Raw genomic sequence first — 22,194 nt, 5'->3', positions numbered from 1 at the left:
GGGCTTCTCGCATTAGTGCTTTTATGGTTTCCCCCCCAAATGGTGATATCCATCTGAATATATACATTCATAATTTGCCCCTGAAGCTGTCACAGTGTAATGACCTCTTTCAAATAGCCACAGTCCAGGAAAGCCTCTGAAATTTGTTCCACTTCAATACTTGGCTACTAGGTTCCGGTCACATGGTCAATAAATGCACTAGGGGCCAGTATTTTGGCTCAGCACAGCCTGAGCGTATTGCATCCGATCTGTGCCGGTCCAAGGGGTCAGATGTGATCCCCGAGAGTCTCAAAGACTTTTCGGCAAACTTTCAGAAAGTAAGAGAAATCAAGCACAGAGAGTCCAGCCATGTTCAAGGATGACATTGATAAGACATACCACCACATAGGAGGAGCTGTAACCGGGAAATCCACGGATGTTGCCCGCAGCGCTGCTGCAGATGCGCGCATAAACTACACAAATCAAGTCTTACCAAGTGAAATCTGTAATAAACTGACTGAAATCGTCTCGGGAAATGTGGTAAGTGTTTATTTTTGTCGCCGACCGTATGTTTGCATTTATAAAATGGTACTCTCTCTCTCTCTCATGAGTCACTTTGGCGATAATATTATATACTGTCGATTCGATGTTCAGTAAGTCATAAAATAAAGTTTTTGAGTCTTGCTTGAATGAGAACTTTAGTTTAATAGAATCGCAGTGTAATCTTACAAATGTAATGTGTTTTCACTGTTTTGTTAATTATTTAATTTATTTGAAAAAATGAAACGAGAGGTGGGATGGACTTTTCTTAGTGTTTTCAAGTAGGCTACTTCACTAACAGAAAAGTAAAAACCGACATGTTTTATCGGAACATGAAGCATTGATCATAGAATGCCGGAGGTTTAATGACAGTGTTTTTTCATCGACTGTTATCGATAGGTGTAAAGTACTGCACTCCAGTAGCGCGCATTCACATGAACGCCGCTGTGCTCGCGCGAACCACACATGAGCGCTATGCGGCTGCGGGTAGCGCGCGACAGCATCAGCTCTGGCGTTTGGGGTAAGTGCATAAGTGCAACACCCTCGTGATTTTCCACACTGCTTTGTGTCATGGTATATAGGATTATAAACTAAGCCTAAGTTTTTAGACGTTTAACTATACAACCTTACTGCTAGTTGTCGTCGGTGTAGTTATCGACGTTTTGGGGATGATCATGTTGTAGACAGTGTGGGATGTCCTGGACGGTGCGTTCCCAATCTTTGAAGGGTGCAAACCCTTTACAAATATTTGTTTAAATAAAAGTTAGGAGTCACACGGCCTGTTTTCATTGTTGGCAATGGCAGTGCATTAATAAAGTAGACTTGAAGAGTGATGATGTAACATAATTTATAAAGTCCACATAAAGACACTTTCTCCCAAAGTTAGAATTAATCTTACTCGATCTACTAGTATGTTTCACATGTTTTGTAGAATCTAAATGTTTGATGTGAAGACACTGGGAGGCAATGTGTGGAAATGTACTTCTGTGAATGTATGTGTTTAGAAAATACAGCAAATCAATGGAGAGGTCAAAGAAGTTCCTTTCCCTGGCTGTAATGTCACAATGACAAGATTGCATCTGCAGAATCATCAAATGAGAGAGATTTATAGATTTAAATACAATTCTCCCTTGAATTGAGGTTATATATCTGATTAAAAAGGACCAACCCCTGCACAAATCCAACGCAAGAAAAAAAAAGGGTCCACAATCATAGGGGTGTAAAGTTCCACACAGGTATGCCAACGCTACAATGTTTTTAAAAAATTTGAGCCAAAAGCAGAATTTTGACTTTTCACCTCAGTTATGAAGTCGTGTGACTCCCAGTCAGACATCTCTGACAATGAATGCAAGATTAATTGCATCATGCGTATGTCATCATGCATGAAAATGTGTTATTTAAAGGTGTTTGTGTTATTTATTCACACACATTGAACACCCAATGATTAAAGATTCTTGTGTGGGGAAGATCTCAATTACAGCAAGTTATAACACCGTTTGTGTAACAGGTTTGTCAAATACGGGATCTTCAAGTTGAGCTTCATACAGAAGATGACACAGAGTAAATAAGGCTCTTCATTTTCCTGTGCAACGACTATGCTGCCAAAAGAACAACATTGGTGAGTCTGTAATTCCAGTGTCCTTTTATTTATGCATGGCTCTAACTCAAATTATTGTCATCATCCAAAACTCTCCTTCCCATGTTAGTGACTCTAAAATTGAATACATTTTAGGATGTTAAAATGTTTTGTTCAGTTTCTGCTCTTAAGACATGCGAATGCACAAATGAATATACACCGATCAGGCATAACATTGTTAGGTGAAGTGAATAACACTGAATATCTCTTCATCATGGCACCTGTTATTGGGTGGGATATATTAGGGAACAATTGAACATTGTTTGACAAGGGCCAAATTGTGATGGCTAGACGACGGTTTCAGAGCATCTCCAAAACTGCAGCTCTTTTGTGGTGTTCCCCGTCTGCAGTGGTCAGTATCTATCAAAAGTCGTCTAGGGAAGGAACAGTGGTGAACCGACGACAGGGTCATGGGCGGCCACGGCTCATTAATGCACGTGGGGAGCGAAGGCTGGCCCGTGTGGTCCGTTCAAACAGACGAGAAGAAGTTAATGCTGGTTCTGATAGAAAGATATCAGAATACACAGTGCATTGCAGTTGTTGCGTATGGGGCTGCATAGCCGCAGACCAGTCAGGGTGTTCATGCTCATCCCTGTCTACTGCCGAAAGTGCCAACAGTGAGCTCATGAACATCAAAACTGCACCACGGAGCAATGGAAGGAGGTGGCCTGGTCTGATGAATCACGTTTTCTTTTACATCACATGGATGGCTGGGTACTTGTGCATCGCTTACCTGGGGAACACATGGCACCAGGATGCACTATAGGAAGAAGGCAAGCAAGCTGAGGCCATGTGATGCTTTGGGCAATGTTCTGCTGGGAAACCTTGAGTCCTGCCACCCATGTGGATGTTACTTTGACACGTACCACCTACCTAAGCAGTGTTGCAGACCATGTACACCCTTTCATGGAAACGGTATTCCCTGGTAGCTGCAGTCTCTTTCAGCAGGATAATGTGCCCTGCCACAAAGCAAAATGGTTCTGTAATGGTTTGAGGAGCACAACAACAAGTTTGACTCATAGACTGTAAAAAAATATGGACGTAATGTCCGTGACGTCACCCATAGGATTCTGAAGAGCAGTTTTGAAGCGTAAAGTAGGGTCGAGCTGGCCGTTGCCATCTTGGCACCGCGTCATCGTGCGTCACTCCCGGATAACAGAAAATGGGCAAATAGGCGGGACGTGGGTGGAGCTGAGGTGGCGCGATGACTAACAGACAGCAATAAATGGCTATCCACCTGTCACTAAAAGTGGCCACACCCTTAATTATGCAGAACTTTAAGGCTTTATATAATGTAAAAGAATGAGTTATAAAAAAATCACCCCCCTCACAGTTGTCATGAAGGGCAAAATTAGCCATATAAACCAAAACCACAATTTGTACCAGGCTGTAAACATGTTTTTTTTCTGCTGTAAAGTTGGCCATTTTAACATGGGGCTCAATGAGATTCTGCTCCCCTCCTGGAGCCTGTCTCTAGCGGCCAGTCGAGGAATTGTAGTTTAAGGCTGTGTTCACACTGCAGGGCTTAATGCTCAATTCCGATTTTTTGAAAAAATGAGATTTTTTTGCAAGGCCGTTCACATTTCCAATTAAATGTGACCTTTTGTGATCTCCTGTGTGAACGTGAAATGACCCAGAAGTGACCCGCATGCGCAGAAGAGTACTCAACGGTCAACGACGTCACTTGTTGTTTACGGAAGTAGCCATATATGGGTGTCAGCATTGGAGTTCGTTTAGCTTTATTAAAGTTATTTTCGCAACGGAGCCAGCACCATTACAACCTTCTCATGTTAAGAAGAAACTTAAAAAAGAGGAGGAGAGCAAGGTTTTTGGCCATGGCGTTTTGTGGAGCAGTGGTAGCAACGTCGGTACAGAGAAACGTGTGTGTGCGCAGTCGCAGCCAGGAGTGGTGGGATACTGATGTGAGTGGCTTTACTGATACCGAATTCGTCAGTAACTTCAGAATGACCAGATCCACCTTCAATTATGTTTGCGAGCGCCTTCAACTAACTTTGTCACGGGAAGAGACACGTCTGCGGCGGCCCATAACAGTGCAGAAACGCGTTGGAGTTGGAGTGTATTGGCTAGCAACAGGTGCGTACTTCTTCTTTTATTGGCGGTTAGCAACTATTTCTTGTGCATTACCGCCACCACTGGACTGGAGTAAGGAACGGGAGTTACAATGATGACGTTTGTTGCGTATCAACGACGTGCGGGTCGGATACATGTGACCTGGCAGTTCAGACTGAAGACGCATTTCAAAAGATCGGATATGTATCGGATTTGGACCACATACCCAAGTGGCCTGGGTCGCATTTGAAAAGATCGGATCTGTGTCGTTCAGACTGTCATGAAAAGATCAGATACAGGTCGCATAAGGGCAAAAAAATCGGAATTGGGTCGTTTCAGCCTGCAGTGTGAACGCAGCCTAAGTCACTTCCATATTGGCTTCAAGAGAAACTGCGGTAGTTTGCCGCTTGGTTTGACTTGGCCTCCAAATTCCCCAGATCTCAATCCAGTCGAGCATCTGTGGGATGTGCTGAACAAACAAGTCCGATCCATGGAGGCCCCACCTTGCAACTTGCAGGATTTAAAGGATCTACTGCTAACATCTTGGTGCCAGATACCACAGCTCACCTTCAGGGGTCTAGTGGAGTCCATGCCTCGACGGGTCAGCGCTGTTTCGGCATCAAAAGGGGGCCCAACACAATATTAGGAATCATAGTGTTATATTAGGTCAATATTAGGTCATAATGTTATGCCTGATCGGTGTAAATTACAATTTGGTGGGATTTTGTTTCTCTGTGAACAAGATGAGAAAAATAAATAAATAAATGACATAGTATTGATGTATAAGATATACATATAAGAGAGAAAAAAACAAAAAAAAGAATACAGTATATATAATGGTGAAAGTCTTTTTTTCTCTAATTACTCAAAATTATGAGATCAAAATACTTTTTTTTTTTAATGTGTATATTCCTAAGTTTTTTTATGACGGTTCTTTTCGTCTATATACATGTTTTGCTCTGACATTCAAAACAAAGCGACCAGTTCTGCATGACAAAGCACAAGGACATAAACATTGCTGTTGTGACACAAAAAACTTGGCTTACTCAAATGCTGTTTAGGGCAGTTACCAAAAATGCAATTAGCTCTTTTTAAGAGGCTTTTGAGTGAAAGTGTTTGAGTAAAGAACAGGGTAGATCATAGTCTGCCGCAGTACCTTTCCAATACAACTTCCTGCACTTCCCCTTGAACCAAGGCATTCACACTTGTGGTCTTGCATACATGCATGCATGCGAGCACACACACATGCACAGACACACTCTGGGGTGGCCCGCTGTAAGCACATGGAAGGAAATGTTTCAACTTACAACACACTGGCCCAATTCATTGCTCTGTAATCTTCTAAGCAGTTTCTGCATGCTTAGGCCTCCCCACTTGTCTATCTTCTCTTGAAGGAACGGCCAACTAGTTTATGTACAAGACAAACCACATATTTTCTTTCTGGGAGGGGGTTTGTGCCCTTACTCGTGCCTCAAAAGGACTTACAAAGATACATAACAGCTACAAGTGTATGCACTACTTGCTTTTTAAGCTCTATATAGGATAAATCACAATACAGGATTTACCCTATTATACTTTATCGAAACAAATTGATAGTTCAAACAGCCACCCTTAAATATAGTCTATAAACAAAGCGTCCGGCTGTAACCATAATATAAACCATAATTCCTCTGTTCAATTAGGCCTAAGACATCAAGAGTCACGCAGACCTATATCAACCCAGCCACAACACATAATTTGGAATAACATGCCTTACCTTAAAGGGATAGTTCACCCAAAAATGAAAATTCTGTCATAATTTACTCACTCTTGCGTTGTTCCAAACCTGTATGAGTTTCTTTGTTCTGCAGAACACAAAAGAAGATATTTTGAGGAATGTTTGTAACCAAGCAGATAGAGCAACCATTTACTACCATAGTAGGGAAAAAAATACAATGGTAGTCAATGGTTGCTCTATCACAAACCACGTTTTCAGGGGAGCCCTTGTCTTATCAAGGGGAGCCGAGCACTCCCTATCTCCCCGTAGTTCGCACCCTGGGTGTGAAGTCTTAAGAGTGATTGAATCTGCCTGGAAGAATGCCGGGGCCACACCAATCTCAAATTGTAAATATCTAACATGTTGAATATTTACAATCAGAAATCCTGTTGTTTAGAGGGAACCCTGAGGACAAATGCGCACACACTCTGTAGATTGTCATATGGAACTAAACAATACCCAATCAGAAAGCGGGCTGACAGAAAGGAAGCATAGCACAACCTATTCCTCATCCAAACCTTTTTCTTTTTTCCAGCAAATTTTCTGTAAAGGCAGTCCAAACACTATTATCAGCATTTCTTCTTGTCCGTCGTCCGCCATGTTTGTTTACTCTGAAGTCACGTTTGATTGCGAGATTTTGCGACATTTTCCATGTTCACAGTCGGGAATCTGGCTGTTTGTGAATGAAATCTGTCAGTGTGTTGTGTGCTGTCTTGGTCACATTGCGGCACTCTGCACACTATATATATAAAAACCCTTTAAATCTGTGATTTTTTTAAATTTTTTTTAATCTTCATGTTTGTGGTCTCACATTTTGAAATGATAAGATTTTAAAAATGTTGTGTGGGCCAGCCTTTAGATAAAGGAATAGTTCATTCAACAAAGAACATTTTCTTGTCATTTACTTTAAAACTTGTATGGAAAACACAATGAGATTTTTATAGCAGAATGTCCAAGCTGCTCTTTTCTATACAATGAAAGTGAATGGTGACCAGTTAATAAAGCATTACACTTTAGTCTATTTATCATCCAAAGCTATCAAATCGTTTCAAAATATTTGAAATATAATCATATCATTATAGTCTACTTCTATGGGGGTTTTTTGATGGTGTTTTTTTTGTGTGGTTTTTGGAGCTTGGTCCCTATCCACTTTCACTGCAATGATTCTGTTCAGTATAGCTCAAATATTATACTAAATTTTTTATTAATATTATACCTTTTTATGTTCCACGAATGAAAGAAAGAAAATCATATAGGTTTGAGATAAAATGAGGGTCAGTAAATTAATACATTTTGAGTGAACTATACCTTTAAGATAAAAAGTGTATAATTCTATACAGTTGTTGTGTGTACCGTATGTACACATTTTAAAATCAACAAATTTCATCATGTTCCAGCTTCAGCTGGAACCACCTGAGGTGCTGACTGTGATTGCTCTGTATTTATAGTTGAGCAAGCATTTGTCTCTGTGAAACATTTCTAAGGGATCCGCCACCTCCGCACAGGGACTTGCTGTTCGGTTAACTTTATGCCAGGTGTTTGTTTGAACGAACCCGTTATCCTTTGACTGTTCTTTCGGTCAGTCTCTCTGTCATTTTGAACACTGTACTAGACACACATTGTATTCAGCTGTATCAGCTGTCTCTGGACTGGATCCAAAACACTTCACCTCATACTGATCACCAGATTAAACCAGTCGCATCCTCATGTCACTTAAATTTTAACCACTCTAAACAGAATAACCCATGGTAGTACTGATGTCATCATAATCCGCTACCTCCTGGAACAGAAAATATTTAACAGCTAGCCGTTAGATCACACCACATAATGCTGGCGATACTGTATTTGGGTCCAGTGCAAAAGAGATAGAAGAGTGACTGGAGTGAACTTAAAAATTAACACGTAACACATGGGGAAAAATTGCCATTTTTTTAAGATTCCCTTCTAAATCTAAAGCAAAACAAATGTGTACATTTGTCTTTGTTCTAATTTAACCTGTTGATGTAATAATTAATTATAAAAATCACAGAAGCCTTTTATCTGTAAGTGGTTGTATGTTTCAGAAAATGAACAGGGACAATATTCAGCCTCGTTCAGACTGTCAGTCCAAATCAGATTTTTATGCATATCCAATTGGATTCTGATCATGTTTAGCAAGTGTGAATGGCAAGAAATTTCATGAAATGTGTTTTTTACAAATCCGTTTTGAGCCACATTGAAATGTGATTTGTAATCCATTTCTAGCGACCTATTTCAGTCTGATCATTCTAATCAGATTTTGCGTGGTTTATGTAGCCTTCTCGTCGCTGTAGAAACAAAGTTGTGTTTTTGAAAAGTGCCAGTTGACAGTCAATATTTTAAACCTTGTCAGGCTGTCAGGCCAAATCCAATTTTTGTGCAAATCCGATTGGATTCAGATCATTTTTAGCAAGTGTGAACAGCAAAAAAAAATCACATGAAATGCATGACATTTTACGAATCCATTTTGAGCTACACTGTTAGACTTTGCTTTACTTACTGCAAAAAATCTGAGTAAAATACCATATATATTAATTACGGTTAACTACTGTAATTTGCACTGCATTGTGGGTATTTGTTAAGAAATTTACAGTAACTTACGGTATATGTGAATTTACAGTACTTTACTGTTTACTCAACAGCAGTAGTGCTACTGCACACACACACACACACACACACACGCACACAAACACACATCATACTGTAAAATGAAGTTACGGTAAGGGTATCATACTGTAAAATGTAATTACGGTAAGGGTATCATACTGTTAAATCAAATCACAGTAAGGGTATCATACTGTAAAATTAAATTGCGGTAAGGGTATCATACTGTAAAATCAAATTGCGGTAAGGGCATCATACTGTACAACACATTTACAGGTAAGATACTGTAAAGGGGCAATTACAGTAACTTACTGGCAATAGTGCTGCCAGTAAGTTACCGAAAAAATACAATAAAATGTGTGTACAGTGTACATTCATGTGTAAGCATTTCTGAAAATCAGTTTGACCACTCTAATCGAATTTCGTGTGGCGTCACTTTCTCACGCAAAACATTAACCAGACGTTGTTAAAATAAACATGCTGAAAGTTACAGAAACAAGGTTGTGTTGTTGCAAAGTGCTGGTCAGACTAAAACCGAATTTGTATAGGATTTCAAACAACATATGAATTAGGGCTGTACGATTAATCAAAAAATAACCGAAACCGACATTCAGAACTTCTAACCAACGTATTTTTCCCATGTCGGTTATTTCGGTTTTCACGTGACTCCGCCCCGTCAGTCACATCAAGTGCAGTTTGCAGGCACACAGAGAGATGCAGGAGCGGTTATCTGTGTTTATAGATGCCCAGAATCACTATAGTAACTTCATGTTTTACACAGTTTATACAGGTCAGTTAATTGCTGTTCTTATAGCCTACGCGCTGACATGCACACACACACACAGACGGTGCGCGCAAGCCCCGAAGCCAGATCGCTTTCACTTTCATGCTCATAAAGTTTGTCAAGTACATGCGTTTAAAGGCTTGCCAGTTTCAACATTTAAAGCGATTGTGCACTATTCAAAAACAACAATACGTATCCGTTCAGTGCTCAGCTTTTTTTCTGTGACACAGAGATCCGAGTCGTGTCGCGTCTCTGACAACACGCGCGCGCGCCCTGAAGGCAGACCTGTTTCACCTAACTCCTCACAAAGCTTTGTCATTTGTATGTGGTTTAAGCCCCGCCAGTTTGAACAGTAAAGCGAGTTTCGACCATCAGATGTGTATTATGTTGAACTAATGCCTGATATATTGTGACAAACGAACACTCAGACAGAAGCTTGCAAATCACGTGAAGATCGCGCGCAGAAACGCAGTGTCACCGCCGTCCTGTGACTAAAGTCACTAAAGTAGCTTAGAAACTCAACAGTTATAGGCATACATTTGAATACCTTTGAAGTAAGTACAAACCACAGCTTCATAAGAATAGAGACGGTATGACTAATTCACACACACAATCACTCTCATATCTCTACTCCCATAGACACTAACTGCTAAAAGTGAACCGTTTCCTTCAAGTATTTTAAAATCACAAAGAAATGCACTTTTTCATTAGAAAAAAAAAATCCACCTTTAATAGTTGAAAATATTTACAGTACAAACCTTATCAGTGAACTTACTCAAAAACCTTATGAGGGCAAAAAAAAGCAAAATAATCGTTCATTAATCGTAATCAAGGTCAAATGTTCAATTAATCGAGGTTTTTATTTTTGGTCAAATCGTTACAGCCCTAATATGAATGTAGTTCAAAAATTTTTTTTTTTACTAAATGTGATCGGATTCTAATCGGATATGCACAAAAAACGGATTTGGACAGACAGTTTGAACGAGGCTTTAAATCACATTCCAATCACATACACAAATAATTGGATTTGGACTGACAGTGTGAACAGTCTACATGGTATTTGGTAACAGTCTCTCATGATACTTGATTTTATAAAACCTTATCACTAACAATGGATGCATTGTATTAAGTGTATTAAATATATTAAGTGGATGTGGTGATGTTCCAGTGATGGCAAGGCTGCCAAAACCTCCTGCAATGAAGAAAAAGCCAAGGCCATGAAGAATGAAAAGGAGGTTGAGTATGTGGACCCACCAGATGGCGGATGGGGTTGGATGGTGGTTCTGCATTGTTTCCTGGTATGTCATGAATACCACTTTTGATAAAGAGCTTCTTTGTAATGATAAAACTGAAGTGTTTTGTATGTGAGCTAAACTCTTGGATCTTCTGCTGTCTTTTCAGGTGAACGTGTTGGTGATGGGTACACTGAAGAGCTTTGGGATCTTCTTTGTGGCATTCCAGGATGAATTTGGAGGCTCGTCCGAGAGCATAAGCTGGATTGGATCCATAATGTCCAGCCTCAGGCTCTCCGGAGGTACGGTCACCATAGCAACCATTTTCAAACCAAAGGGTCAATATGAGAGGTCATGAACTTTGTTTGTGGCCCGTTAGGTCCGTTGGCTTCAGTGGCCTGTGCCAAGCTGGGGAACAGGGTTACCTCCATAGTGGGGGCGCTTTTCGTCAGCGCCGGCTTTCTCTCCAGCATATTTGCCACCAGCGTGGTCTACCTTTACATTAGCATGGGGTTAGTTGTTGGTGAGTATTGTGTTTTGTTTTATAAATCAAAGTTAAATAGTGGAGGGTTATCATGCAAAAAGTCCTTTACATGGGGCAGTTGTGGCCTAATGGCTAGAGAGTCAGACTGGAACCCAAAGGTTGCGAGTTCGAGCCTCAATACCGGCAGGAAATGACTGAGGTGCCCTTGAGCTTAGCACCTAACCCCCAATTGCTCCCCGAGCGCCACAGCAAAAACAGCTACCCACTGTCCTGGTGTGTGTGTCCACGGTTTACAGTGTGTGTGTGTTCACTACTCACTACTCCTAATGTGTGTGCCTAACTTGGGTAGGTTAATTGCAGAGGACAAATACCATTCTTGGCTTTCACATGTAACTTTCGCTTTTTCACTTCCAAAACTTTGATCTTTCCAGGTCTCGGGTTTGCTCTTCTTTATCAGGCCACATCTGTTGTAACAGTGACCTATTTCCGAAAGAGGCTGGCAACTGCCTATTCTATTGGACGCTCTGGCATGGGTCTGACCTTTGCCCTCGCGCCTTTCACTCAGCTGCTTTTGGATCAGTATGCTTGGCAGGGTAATTAGCTTTCAGATACATTATTATAAAATTTGTGTTGTAATATCTTGGCATATTATTATTATTTCATTATTATTTCAACTGTTTTTATGTGATGGAAAAGCTGGATTTTCAGCAGTCATTACTCCAGTCTTCAGTGTCACATGATCCTTCAGAAATCATTCTAATATGCTGATTTTATACTCAAGAAACTTGTATTATTATTATTGTTTGAAAATAGTTGTGCTGCTTAATGAAGTGTGGATGTCTTTTCAGGATTTTTTGAGGAGACATTATTAATTTATTTACGGTCATTTTGCGGCAATTTAAAATATCCTCGATGAATAAAAGCATCAATTCCTTAAAACATTTTTAAAAAGAAAATCTTATTATTCACGTTGACTGTTTCTTGTTCTGTCTTTAGGAGCTCTGTTGATTTTGGGAGGTCTGATGCTGAACCTGGTGGCTTCTGGGATGCTTTTGCGGCCCCTTAACACTAGACCTCCAGCTTCACCCATGTCAAACTCCACCATTCATCAGGCTGGATCTGAGAAAGATCCTCTTAAGAACAATATGAATGGCAACACGCCTGTGTCCAATGGCACTTCCAAAATGGACAGCTCATCCCCCAATCACAGGGACATACTTATAATAGAGAACCCAGCTCATGATCAGAACACTCTTCCACATCTGGAACTCAAAAAATCCATCCAGAATGGAGTGAACGGAACGGACGGCAGTCAAAGTAAAACGTCCCCTGAGATGAATGGGGTTTCTCCTGTGGATGCGTTACTTGAGAACAGCAAAACAGAAAATCTTCCTGAAAACCAGCAAAAAGTTCTGGACTTCTCGCTGTTGAAGAACCCTTTCTTTTGCATCTACACCTGGTCGCTAGTCTTCAGTCAGCTGGCTTATTTTATCCCCTACTTCCATTTGTCTGCAAGGGCCCGGAACCTGGGCATCGACCCCATGGATGCTTCCTTCATCATCTCTGTGGCTGGTGAGTCATATTACCTTTGACCAACCTATGTAACACTAGAGTTTTGTTTTTCCACTTTCATCTATTTTAAGTACGAAGTGGGGTTTTTTCAGGATTAATTTTGCATTAGCAGGGAAAAATAGATAAAGGGTTGGTGACAAAGGTTACATGATGGTTCTAATTACAAAGTTATCTATTGCATAAAAGGTCCTCTAGTCAGCATGTTTGTTATTGCTGTTCTCTGGCTGCAACAGTTCAATTGTACACTAATAATGTGTAACAGCAGAATAAATCAATAGGACGTAAGCACTGCTGAGCTATGCTGTGGAAAGTAGAAAGACAAAAGACCATGTAATGCCAGTGCCAGTGGACAGCGTGTCCTTAGCTGTGCCAGAGAACTGATTTTTTTGTCTGGCTTCATCAGTGCTGTATTCCTGGAAAGCCATGAAGCTGGACCTGGGAGATGCACTACGGCCATTGTGCTTTGCAGCAAGATCTGCTCCAATATAGGGTTTAAGGGGTTGATGCAAACGCAGCCAACTTCACATTAATTATTTGTGAGCAGTTTAAAATCTGCAGTGTTATGCAATGAGGGCTCTTACATAAATAATGAACTTTGGCCCAGTGGCTAAAACCAGAGGGCTTGTAAGTGCCCTATCAAAAATGTCATGGTGAATGAAAGAGTTTACTCAAACATTATTTTTTTCAATCATTTACGTTTCTTTACCAAAAGATAATAGTAACGACACCCCAACCCTCCCACCATGGACCCAAAACATCCCTCCACCCCCCAAAAAAAATGTTGTCTGAGTATGTAGTAAACTAAACAATCAAATACTCTATCAATTATCTGTTTGTTTAATGCAATACACACCCCAATGAAGGCTCTCTTTTCACAACATGTGAAAATGTTCATGTTATAGCCGATAACAGACCAAATGACCAGTTGTTAAATTATTAACTATTTTGGTAAAAATAAATGAAGAATAAAATGCAATCGTGTATCCCTTTTTATATTGTAAGCCAAAAAGTCACTTTTTAGAATTACACCTAAAATGTATGAATGTCTCTGAATTATATAACAAAATCTCAAACCAAATAGCATTTATTTTAAATTCAACATAAGCGCACATTTCAAGCAAAACATTTAAATTCATAAATCACTGCAAAAATGGCTCAACGGGAAAGGTTTAGCATTAAACTTATTCACAGATGCCATTTGTTTTTATATTAAGTGTCCAAATACTGTGAAGCCAATGTATTTTATTTTTTTGTCATTTTTTTCTGTTAAGTTTGCCTGATTTAAGCTGTCAAAAAACTGCTTCCAAAAATCTGAAAAGTTTGACAAATAATTACAAAGAAGTAACATAAACATGAATTTTTTAAGTAGTAACACTGAAATAGCACTTTCTTATGATCACCAATAATCTTTGTTTTATTTACAACTTACCAAAATCTTTTTTTACAGAGTACTCTACCATGAATGAACTTTATAAGGTTATTTTGTAATCCAGAATTAGAGTCTGTTAGCCCCACCCCCTCCGCTACATAAAAAAACCTGTGATAGTTGAGAGAATATAGTGTCCTGTCCAACATGTCACACTTAGTTTTCTCGGTTTATTAAGTGCTGAGTTTTTAAAGTGCACCTTTTCTTTTCGGAATTTTCAGTGTGAATATATTAACCCGCGTATTCCAAACGTCTCATTTCCCTCACCCCCTCCCACCTGCACTTTGCAGTTTTCACATCAGGCAGGGTGAGCAGGGAACTAAAGCTCACCTCCTCGTGGCAGGTCACACACAGTCGGCGAGCTGAGGGAAATCGCTAAGCAACAGCCCAAGTAGCTGACGCGAGGCTTGGTAGTTCTGTGCCCAGTTCTGAAGTGCCTGACATTGTGTGGCTTGCCACCGAGGCAGCAATGCGGACAAAAGAGAGCGGGGAGACGAGCCAAACACGTTTTATGTTTTAATGAGCTAGTAGCGCTCGGACATGTATTTGGACTCTATTGTCCGCCTTTGATGTAGTGGGGACATTGCATTTGTCCAGTCCTTTTGTGTCAACTTGGTGAAGTACACAAAGACACAAACACCTGTCACATGCCCGATTACCCTGGTGAAAGTCCCCCTATACACTGCAGAGTTGTGTGGACTGGGCTCCTCCATTTAAAGGCAGTTTGCTACTTTCTGTCACTGAGATTTTGTATTGAAGTTTCATTGTACAAAGCATGACAGGAACAGCTGTGAAACTCAATGGCCCTGCTGGGATTTAAAAACACAAACAACGCACAAAATGTCTTCGGGTCCAAGCGGGGCACACCAGGACATCACCTTTAGTGGCGCACAGAGGACACGCAAACATTGAGCAGCTGTTTTGTTTTATGTCTGGCCAGCAATAAATGACTCCACATGTGCATGAAATGCAGCATCAGCTCAAGCCATCGGTTCTACATGAGCTGGTCAGTGTGGTTGATCATGCCAACACCACTAGGCTTTTGTGTAAACATACGTTGCTTGATAGGTTATGAATGAGTTGCAGAATACATGTATGGGGCATATGTGCATTTTTTTATGCATTCAATAAACTGTGGCAGCCTGCATGTCAGCAGTGAGTGTCACCCTTTGGATCTGTTGCGTATGTATGAATCTGCAATAGTGCTGCATCAGGTCTTTTCCTAGACTGTTCAATATCGCCCTGCAGCACACAGACACACAATCACAACTGCGGCACAGACAACAGCAAATACAAACCAGCACTGAATTCTTTGTACAGGATGCCACAAAATAACTAAGCTGTTATCATCATGCTATATTTCTTGTTAGATTTACATACACCACCGTTCAGAAGTTTGGGATAGGAAGGTTTTTAAAAAGAACAATTTTTTTTAAAGTGTCTTATAATTAAAAAGTCTGCATTTATTTGATCAAAAATGCAGTAAAACCAGTACTATTGTGCAATATTGATATAAACTATTTTCTATTTTAATATATTTTCAAATGTAATGTATTACTGTCATGGCAAAGCAGCCATTACTTCAGTCTTCAGTGTCACATGATCCTTCAGAAATCGTTATTTGCTGATTTGATGCTCAAGAAACATCTCATAATTATCATCATCAATGTTGAAAACAGGTGTGCTGCTTAATATTTTGGTAGAAACCATTCATCTTTTTTTCAGGATTCTTTGATGAACAGAACGTTCAAAAGAACAGCATTTATTTAAAATAGAAATATTTTGTAATGTTATAAAAGTCTTTACTGTCACTATTGATCAATGTAATGCATCCTTGATGAATAGAAGGATTCATTTATTTAATTCTCACAAATAAAAAAATGATTGAATGAATGACTTGAAATATATACACGAGTCATTTAGATCACTTTCAATATATGTTTATGGTGATTTTTGTCATTTTGGATCTTGACAGCCACAGTCCTCATATGCATATTGAAAAGAGGGCAAACAGGTTTGGAACAACATGAGGATGAGGTAATAATAATAGATAGCAAGCTGCAGTCATTGGCATTTAAAACAAATAGCCTGCAGCTATTTCATGCCTGATGATGGTTGACCAATGTGTGGCCAGCTGCTAGTGGTTTAATATAATGGCTCAATACTGTATAAGCATGAAACCTTTGAAGAATCCAACACTAGTAGTCCATTTTCAGTTCAGCGTCTTTTCTGTCTCACAGGTATAACAGAGACGGTGGCCCAACTTGCATCTGGTTGGGTGACAGACAGGAATCTAGTTCACAAATATCACTACCATAAGGCCTACCTGATCCTGTGTGGTGTGGTCAATCTTCTCTCCCCTATGGCCACCTCGTACATCTTGCTCATGGTCTACGCTGTCTTCTTTGCCATCTTTTGTGGGGGCTACATGGCCCTACTACTTCCTGTTTTGGTGAGTACTGAGTAGTTATGATATGAACATACAGTGTTTTGAAATTCGCTAGGTTCAATTTCTCAATACTTAGGTCACTTTCTTTTGTTTAACTCTTCATACAGTGATCACAAAAGCACTCTATGTGGCCTTAACTGTGGATCATTTGTCATTGCTTTGGAACAAAATGCATTCAATGACGACGACATCTTTCAAATTTCATGAATTCTTTTTATACTCTGACACAAACACCACCAAAACTATATGTACATACATAAATTTTTTTTAACTGTTAAATTCAAGTTAACATTATACAGAAATAAGGCAGCAATTTTCTACATTTCTATAGTAATACCATATTAAAATAAATTCGGAATCTAAAACATGAAATGGTATCAAAACAATAAGATGTAGCTGAACACCTATAGGTGTTAGTCTTTCAGTTTCTTTACCATTTATACAAAATGGGACAACTTGGGAATCATTTTGTGCATCATTTTGCATTTTGTATATATAGTAATGAAATTGAAAGACTAAGTGTTCTTCTGCTACATCTAATTGTTTTGATTTCAATCTTAAAATTAATTGTTTTTAAATCTATTTCAATTTTTGATTCAGTATATGTCAGTATGGTATTATTGTAGAAATTATGCAAATTGCTGTCTTATTTATTTTTGTATTATGTTAGGTTTTGAACTTAAGTTTAACTGTTTTGAAAAGAGCATGTAAGGGTTTTTGGTGGTGTTTGTTTCTTAAAGCCACAATATGTAATTTTTCACCGCTAGAGGTCAAAGGCGTAGCTTAATGAAGCCTTGATTTCGCAGAGCTTTTATTATGCCGCAGACGACCGCTTCCGCTTCTTCCTGACAAGCGTTTATGGGGTAACGCAGTGCATAGATACATTTGAGTATGTTTGAAAGTTATGTTATAATGCTACTCTGTGCGTCCGCTCAGCAGCTACTATGAGACACTTGTTGCACACTGCAGAAAGCTAGATCGAAATTAGGCATGGTAAAACATGGTATTAGGTACCATGGTAGATTTAAATAATAAGACTAACTGTGTTGGGCTATATAACAATGATGAGTTTTCTGTTGATGAATGTATCCAAACAGTTGCTCACCTGTCTAATAAAACACATAATATATTAAAGTGTCTTTGGTGTTTCCATGGTTTCTACAAAAACCGAGAGTAACGCCGGTATGATGTCATTGATAGGCGGACATGGTCCGTGTCCGGGTTAAAATAGCTTATTTCTCTGGATTTAAACATTATTGGAAACATTTGGGGTACTGCAAGTACACAAGTCAACAAAATATATAACATTGTTTCTAGTGGTTTTTGGATATTTAAATAATTTAACAAAACGTACATATTACGTATGTACCTTTAAGTGAGAAAAGAATGAATGTAAACTGAAAGTAGCAGTCATTGAATGCATTTTGTGCCAAAGCAATGATAAATGATCCACAGTACAGCCCACATAGACTGTTGTTGAGTTCACTGTGTGAAGTGTTTTGAAAAAGTGAATCGAGAAATGTGTGCTAGCGATTGTAAGAAGAAAAACCTGTAAATCAACACTGAACAGCACAATTTGAATTTGTCTCATATTTGATAAGTTCTGCATTGTTTTTATTTTCCTGTTTATTACTGTGACGTTGCTCTGGAACATGTATTTTAAAAAGTGCTATATAAATACAGGTCACTTGACATGGACCGGCTGGCAGGCTTTGAGGACATCCTAGTGCTGAGTGCTGCTTCCTTCACATTTATTATTTGTGCCCATGAAAAGGTCTCCGTACCTTTCTAAGTATTGAGACATTGAGTTCGTGTGCCCTAATACTGTGCAGGGAAGTGTAATGAGAGAGGGATAGATTGACAGGCAGCAGTATACCCGTTCCTCGGGAAGGAATCTTAGGTTTTACCTTTCAAATATTTTTACAACCTATGGAAACCATCTCAGTGAACCAGATAGGCAGAGTTAGTGCTTAAAAACCCAAGTGTTAGTGTTTGACTTTGCTTTAAATTAACAGAAAAAGCAAATATGTTTTCTTTGTGAACTCGCTGAACCTAAAGAAAGCAAAAACCAAATAAGAAAATACCACGTGTTTTTACCTTGTCATTACTTGCCCAAATGTCATATGCAAATCAGCTGTTCTTTTAGGATTGAATTAGTGAGTAAATGTGAAAAAATTCTCCATTACAGCAGTGTTTCATACTGTTTGGTACTGTAAAGTCCTTAAATGTATGAAATATATACACGTCCATTCAAAAGTTTTGCAAGAAACCTTTCAGAGAAGTCAATCTGTCATATATCATCTATCATAAATACGGTTCATTTTCCTATCTGTGTTTTCCAGGTGGACTTGGTGGGTTCTGAAAAGTTGAACAACTCGATGGGGTTCTCAATGTTCTTTGTGGGGCTTGGCTGTCTCACAGGTCCTCCTCTGGCAGGTATGTGGGGTTTGGAAGAGCTCCATGACTAGATCAAGACAAGCCTGCTTCTGTGTGTGTGGCTTGAGGGACACTGTGGTCATATAGTTTCATATTTCTATTTAAGTGGGCTACAGATGGGAGACATGTTAGCCCATCTAAAAATAGGACGACCTGTCTGGTTAGATTTAAAGGCTTATTTTTCCCCCTAATATGCAGTATTTGGCACCTTTTCATCATAATATAATGCTACTTTCAGGATTATAGAACATTCAATTTATTTGTCTTATTTGCTGCTATTTATCAGCAATATACAACAATAAAATAAATACCAATACAGAATCTCCTTATGTAGAACAGCTGTAAAGCGAGGGACGATTCTTGGAAATACACGTCTTGCAGAGGGGCCTCTTTAGGAAGGCGAGTATAGACCTTGCCCTGAACTCTGTTACACAGTTATGCTAACATGAACCATCTTGTCAGGGCCCCCTTTCACAATCCCCCCGCCTACCAAAAATAATGAGCAGCCAGGGAAGCAAAACTGATTTTTCTATCCTACCCAAGGCCTTTCCGGACTTGACCCGCCGTTGCTTGCGTAGTGAAAACAAGCTGTCGTTTTAAAAGCATATCCAGTCAGAAAACAGGTGTGGGAAATTCTGGGGTGGAAAGTGAAGAAAGTTTTCTCCATGTGTCCATCATCTTAAGCGTTAGGTTACGGAATGTCGTTTTAATTAAGAAAAACATTCCTTTGCCAACAGTTTAATATATGTCTAACGCATTGCGTTTTGTCCCCAAGGCTTCCTGTACGACTACACTCAGACCTACGACTGCTCCTTCTACCTGGCAGGTGTGTGTTACCTGTTATCATCGGTTTCTCTTTTCCTCGAGCCTCTGGCGAGACGCTGGCAAGCCCGTAAGAAACGGCTGGAGGCGATAAACGAAGAATTGATGTGGAATAACGGCTGTTTCTGCCCGGCGCCTCAGAGGAATGGTGTTGTATAATAAAGAAATAAACTCAAAGCCATTTTACTTTCCACCATGTCATGTGGTTTCACCCCCCCGAGGGCTAACCGGAAGAGGACCTGACCTGGACATTTGGCGGGACCACAGTGTGGCATGCAAATGAATGTTCATTTGAATCCGGAGACCAATAAATGAATGCTTGAGGACACTACAATGCAAACTATTTTGTTGGTGGGTGAATGAGAATGGATTTTGTTGAATTGGTTTTATATATAAACATATAGTTTCCCTCATCGCAATCTTTAATGACAATCAGAACAAGAACAAAATTAGGAGTCTTCATCACCACATAAGAATCATGAATCTAGATTCATAAGGAAATAGCTTCCACTGACATGATTGTAAAGTGGCGTATCACATATTTTACACACTTAGGCAAATATACTAGAACTAAAATAAGGGTATTTTTTCAGATGGTGATGAGTCTATGCAAGAAGCATAAGATGGCTGCTTCCTTTGCGAGTCCCTATTTTGAGCCTTTAATTCCTGGTCATGTCTGTTGATGTGTTTTTGCAATGTATCAGTTGATATGAAGCCGTGTAAAGGACTACGTAATGGCACAATGACTGAAAACAACATAGATTTTGCTTTGCCCTCAATGCCCCAACTGGAAGACATTTTGGGGTAGAATATTCCTGACATGGACTTATTTTCTTGCTGGTGCCAAATCAGTCTCCCTATCATTCACTGCTGACAACAACCAAGAGATTTTCTGGAACTCACTGCTGCATGAATACAAGTGAATATTCTTCTGATGCTAATGAGCCAAGTGTTGCAATTAGGTCAGTTGGTTTGTGGGTTCACGTGTACCTGTACAAGAGGCCCAGATGGTGAGCATTTATGTGGAGAGTTTCTGTAAAGTGCAAATCCTTTATACTTATTGTCATTTTATAGGTTTGTATTTGTAGGTTTTGCTGGGTAATCTACTGTTTATCACCACTATTTGCCTTTGTACACAATGACTGTGCTAAATATCCTGTGATGAGAGCCAAAGATGCAATAGAAATATAATTTATCAATCTATGCATTTGAACATGTCCTTTGTATTTAGAAATACGATCTAGTTACAGCTCGCACGTTAGTTCTCCGTGAGCTGTTGCCCTCTAGAGGCACTGACGACGTACTGCCACTGGAATGTTGTGTTAATTAACAGGCAATCCATGTTCTGGAATGTCTAGTTCTGTCCTTTCATCAGCAAGCAATGACAAACAGTATTTCCTAACAAGAATGAGAAAGACGCGCAACTGCTACAAATAAGCACATCACGAAGATAAGAAAAGTATGGCACACTTTTTTTTCTGTCAGAATGCATTTCTTTATCACTCTTAATTGTTTAATGAGAAGGTTTCTTTGGAGAAATGGGTTAGAAATGTTTTGGTATTGTTGTATAAATTGTAAACTTAAAAACTAGCCTTAAAGACGGTAAAGGGGACACAATAACACTGTTATCATCAATGACAGACTTCAGATATCCTGTACTGTTAGTGATTATGTAATTGTGTGGAAATGTGATAGCATTATGCTGGTATTGGGGTTATTAGCAGGACGTGTTTTGTTTTGTTTGAGTTTTTTTTTTTTTACTGTTTCTGAAGGTTTTTAATAATTATTTTGTTGACGATGCTCACAACTGTCAGTATTTACATGACTGCATTTAAAGGCAGCTGTAAATTTGCCACTGGTCAAAAGTTTCTGTAAAACATTTGTTGATACCCGAGAGATTTTCTCCATGTTCTCCACGAATATAGATTATAGATAATATAATCTTTGAAATGCAACTGTCTGAAGTACATACATTTTTTTTTTTTATTATTATTCGCTTTTTGAAAAAAAAAAGGTAGCATTTCCATGTGTGTAAAATCAAAATACTGCACAAAGTGGTGTAACAAATATCTTTATTGAAAACACTGAATGTAGTACATACAACAATGGTAGGCATCATTCCAAGACATTACTCTAATATGAAAATATGACATTTTATTACAAGAAATCATTAACACTCATTAATATTTATATGAACCTACTCAATTCTAAAAGAGAGAGAGAGAGAGAGAGAGAGAGAGAGAGAGAGAGGGAGAGAGGAGAGGGGGAGAGAGAGAGAGAGAGAGAGAGAGAGAGAGAGAGAGAGAGAGAGAGAGAGAGAGAGAGAGAGAGGAGAGAGAGAGAGAGAGAGAGAGAGATGAGAGAGAGAGAGAGAGATGAGAGAGAG

At 39.3% G+C, this 22,194-nt stretch overlaps 1 protein-coding gene across 2 annotated transcripts; it reads left to right on the top strand.

Annotated features, from left to right (window-relative positions):
• The first annotated feature begins 195 nt into the window (after positions 1 to 195).
• slc16a4 (solute carrier family 16 member 4) lies at positions 196 to 21,859 on the top strand. Of its 2 annotated transcripts, XM_079827041.1 has the most exons (11): positions 221 to 519; positions 919 to 1,039; positions 2,027 to 2,137; positions 10,556 to 10,685; positions 10,789 to 10,921; positions 10,999 to 11,142; positions 11,535 to 11,696; positions 12,100 to 12,675; positions 16,342 to 16,553; positions 18,893 to 18,986; positions 19,762 to 21,859. In XM_079827041.1, exons 3-11 carry the CDS (start codon positions 2,115 to 2,117, stop codon positions 19,965 to 19,967), a joined length of 1,680 nt encoding a protein of 559 aa, XP_079683167.1. In that variant the 5' UTR covers positions 221 to 519; positions 919 to 1,039; positions 2,027 to 2,114; the 3' UTR covers positions 19,968 to 21,859. The 2 variants fall into 2 exon arrangements, with proteins under 2 accessions (XP_079683168.1, XP_079683167.1); XM_079827042.1 differs by lacking the exon at positions 919 to 1,039 and having other exon boundaries at positions 196 to 519; positions 19,762 to 21,761.
• The last annotated feature ends 335 nt before the right edge of the window (positions 21,860 to 22,194 follow it).

The sequence above is a fragment of the Gobio gobio genome (genome assembly GCF_949357685.1).
Source record: "Gobio gobio genome assembly, chromosome: 10".
Taxonomy (NCBI): Eukaryota; Metazoa; Chordata; class Actinopteri; order Cypriniformes; family Gobionidae; genus Gobio; species Gobio gobio.
The sequence above is the reverse complement of the archived record's forward strand: the minus strand, read 5'-3'. Positions and strand labels throughout refer to the sequence as shown.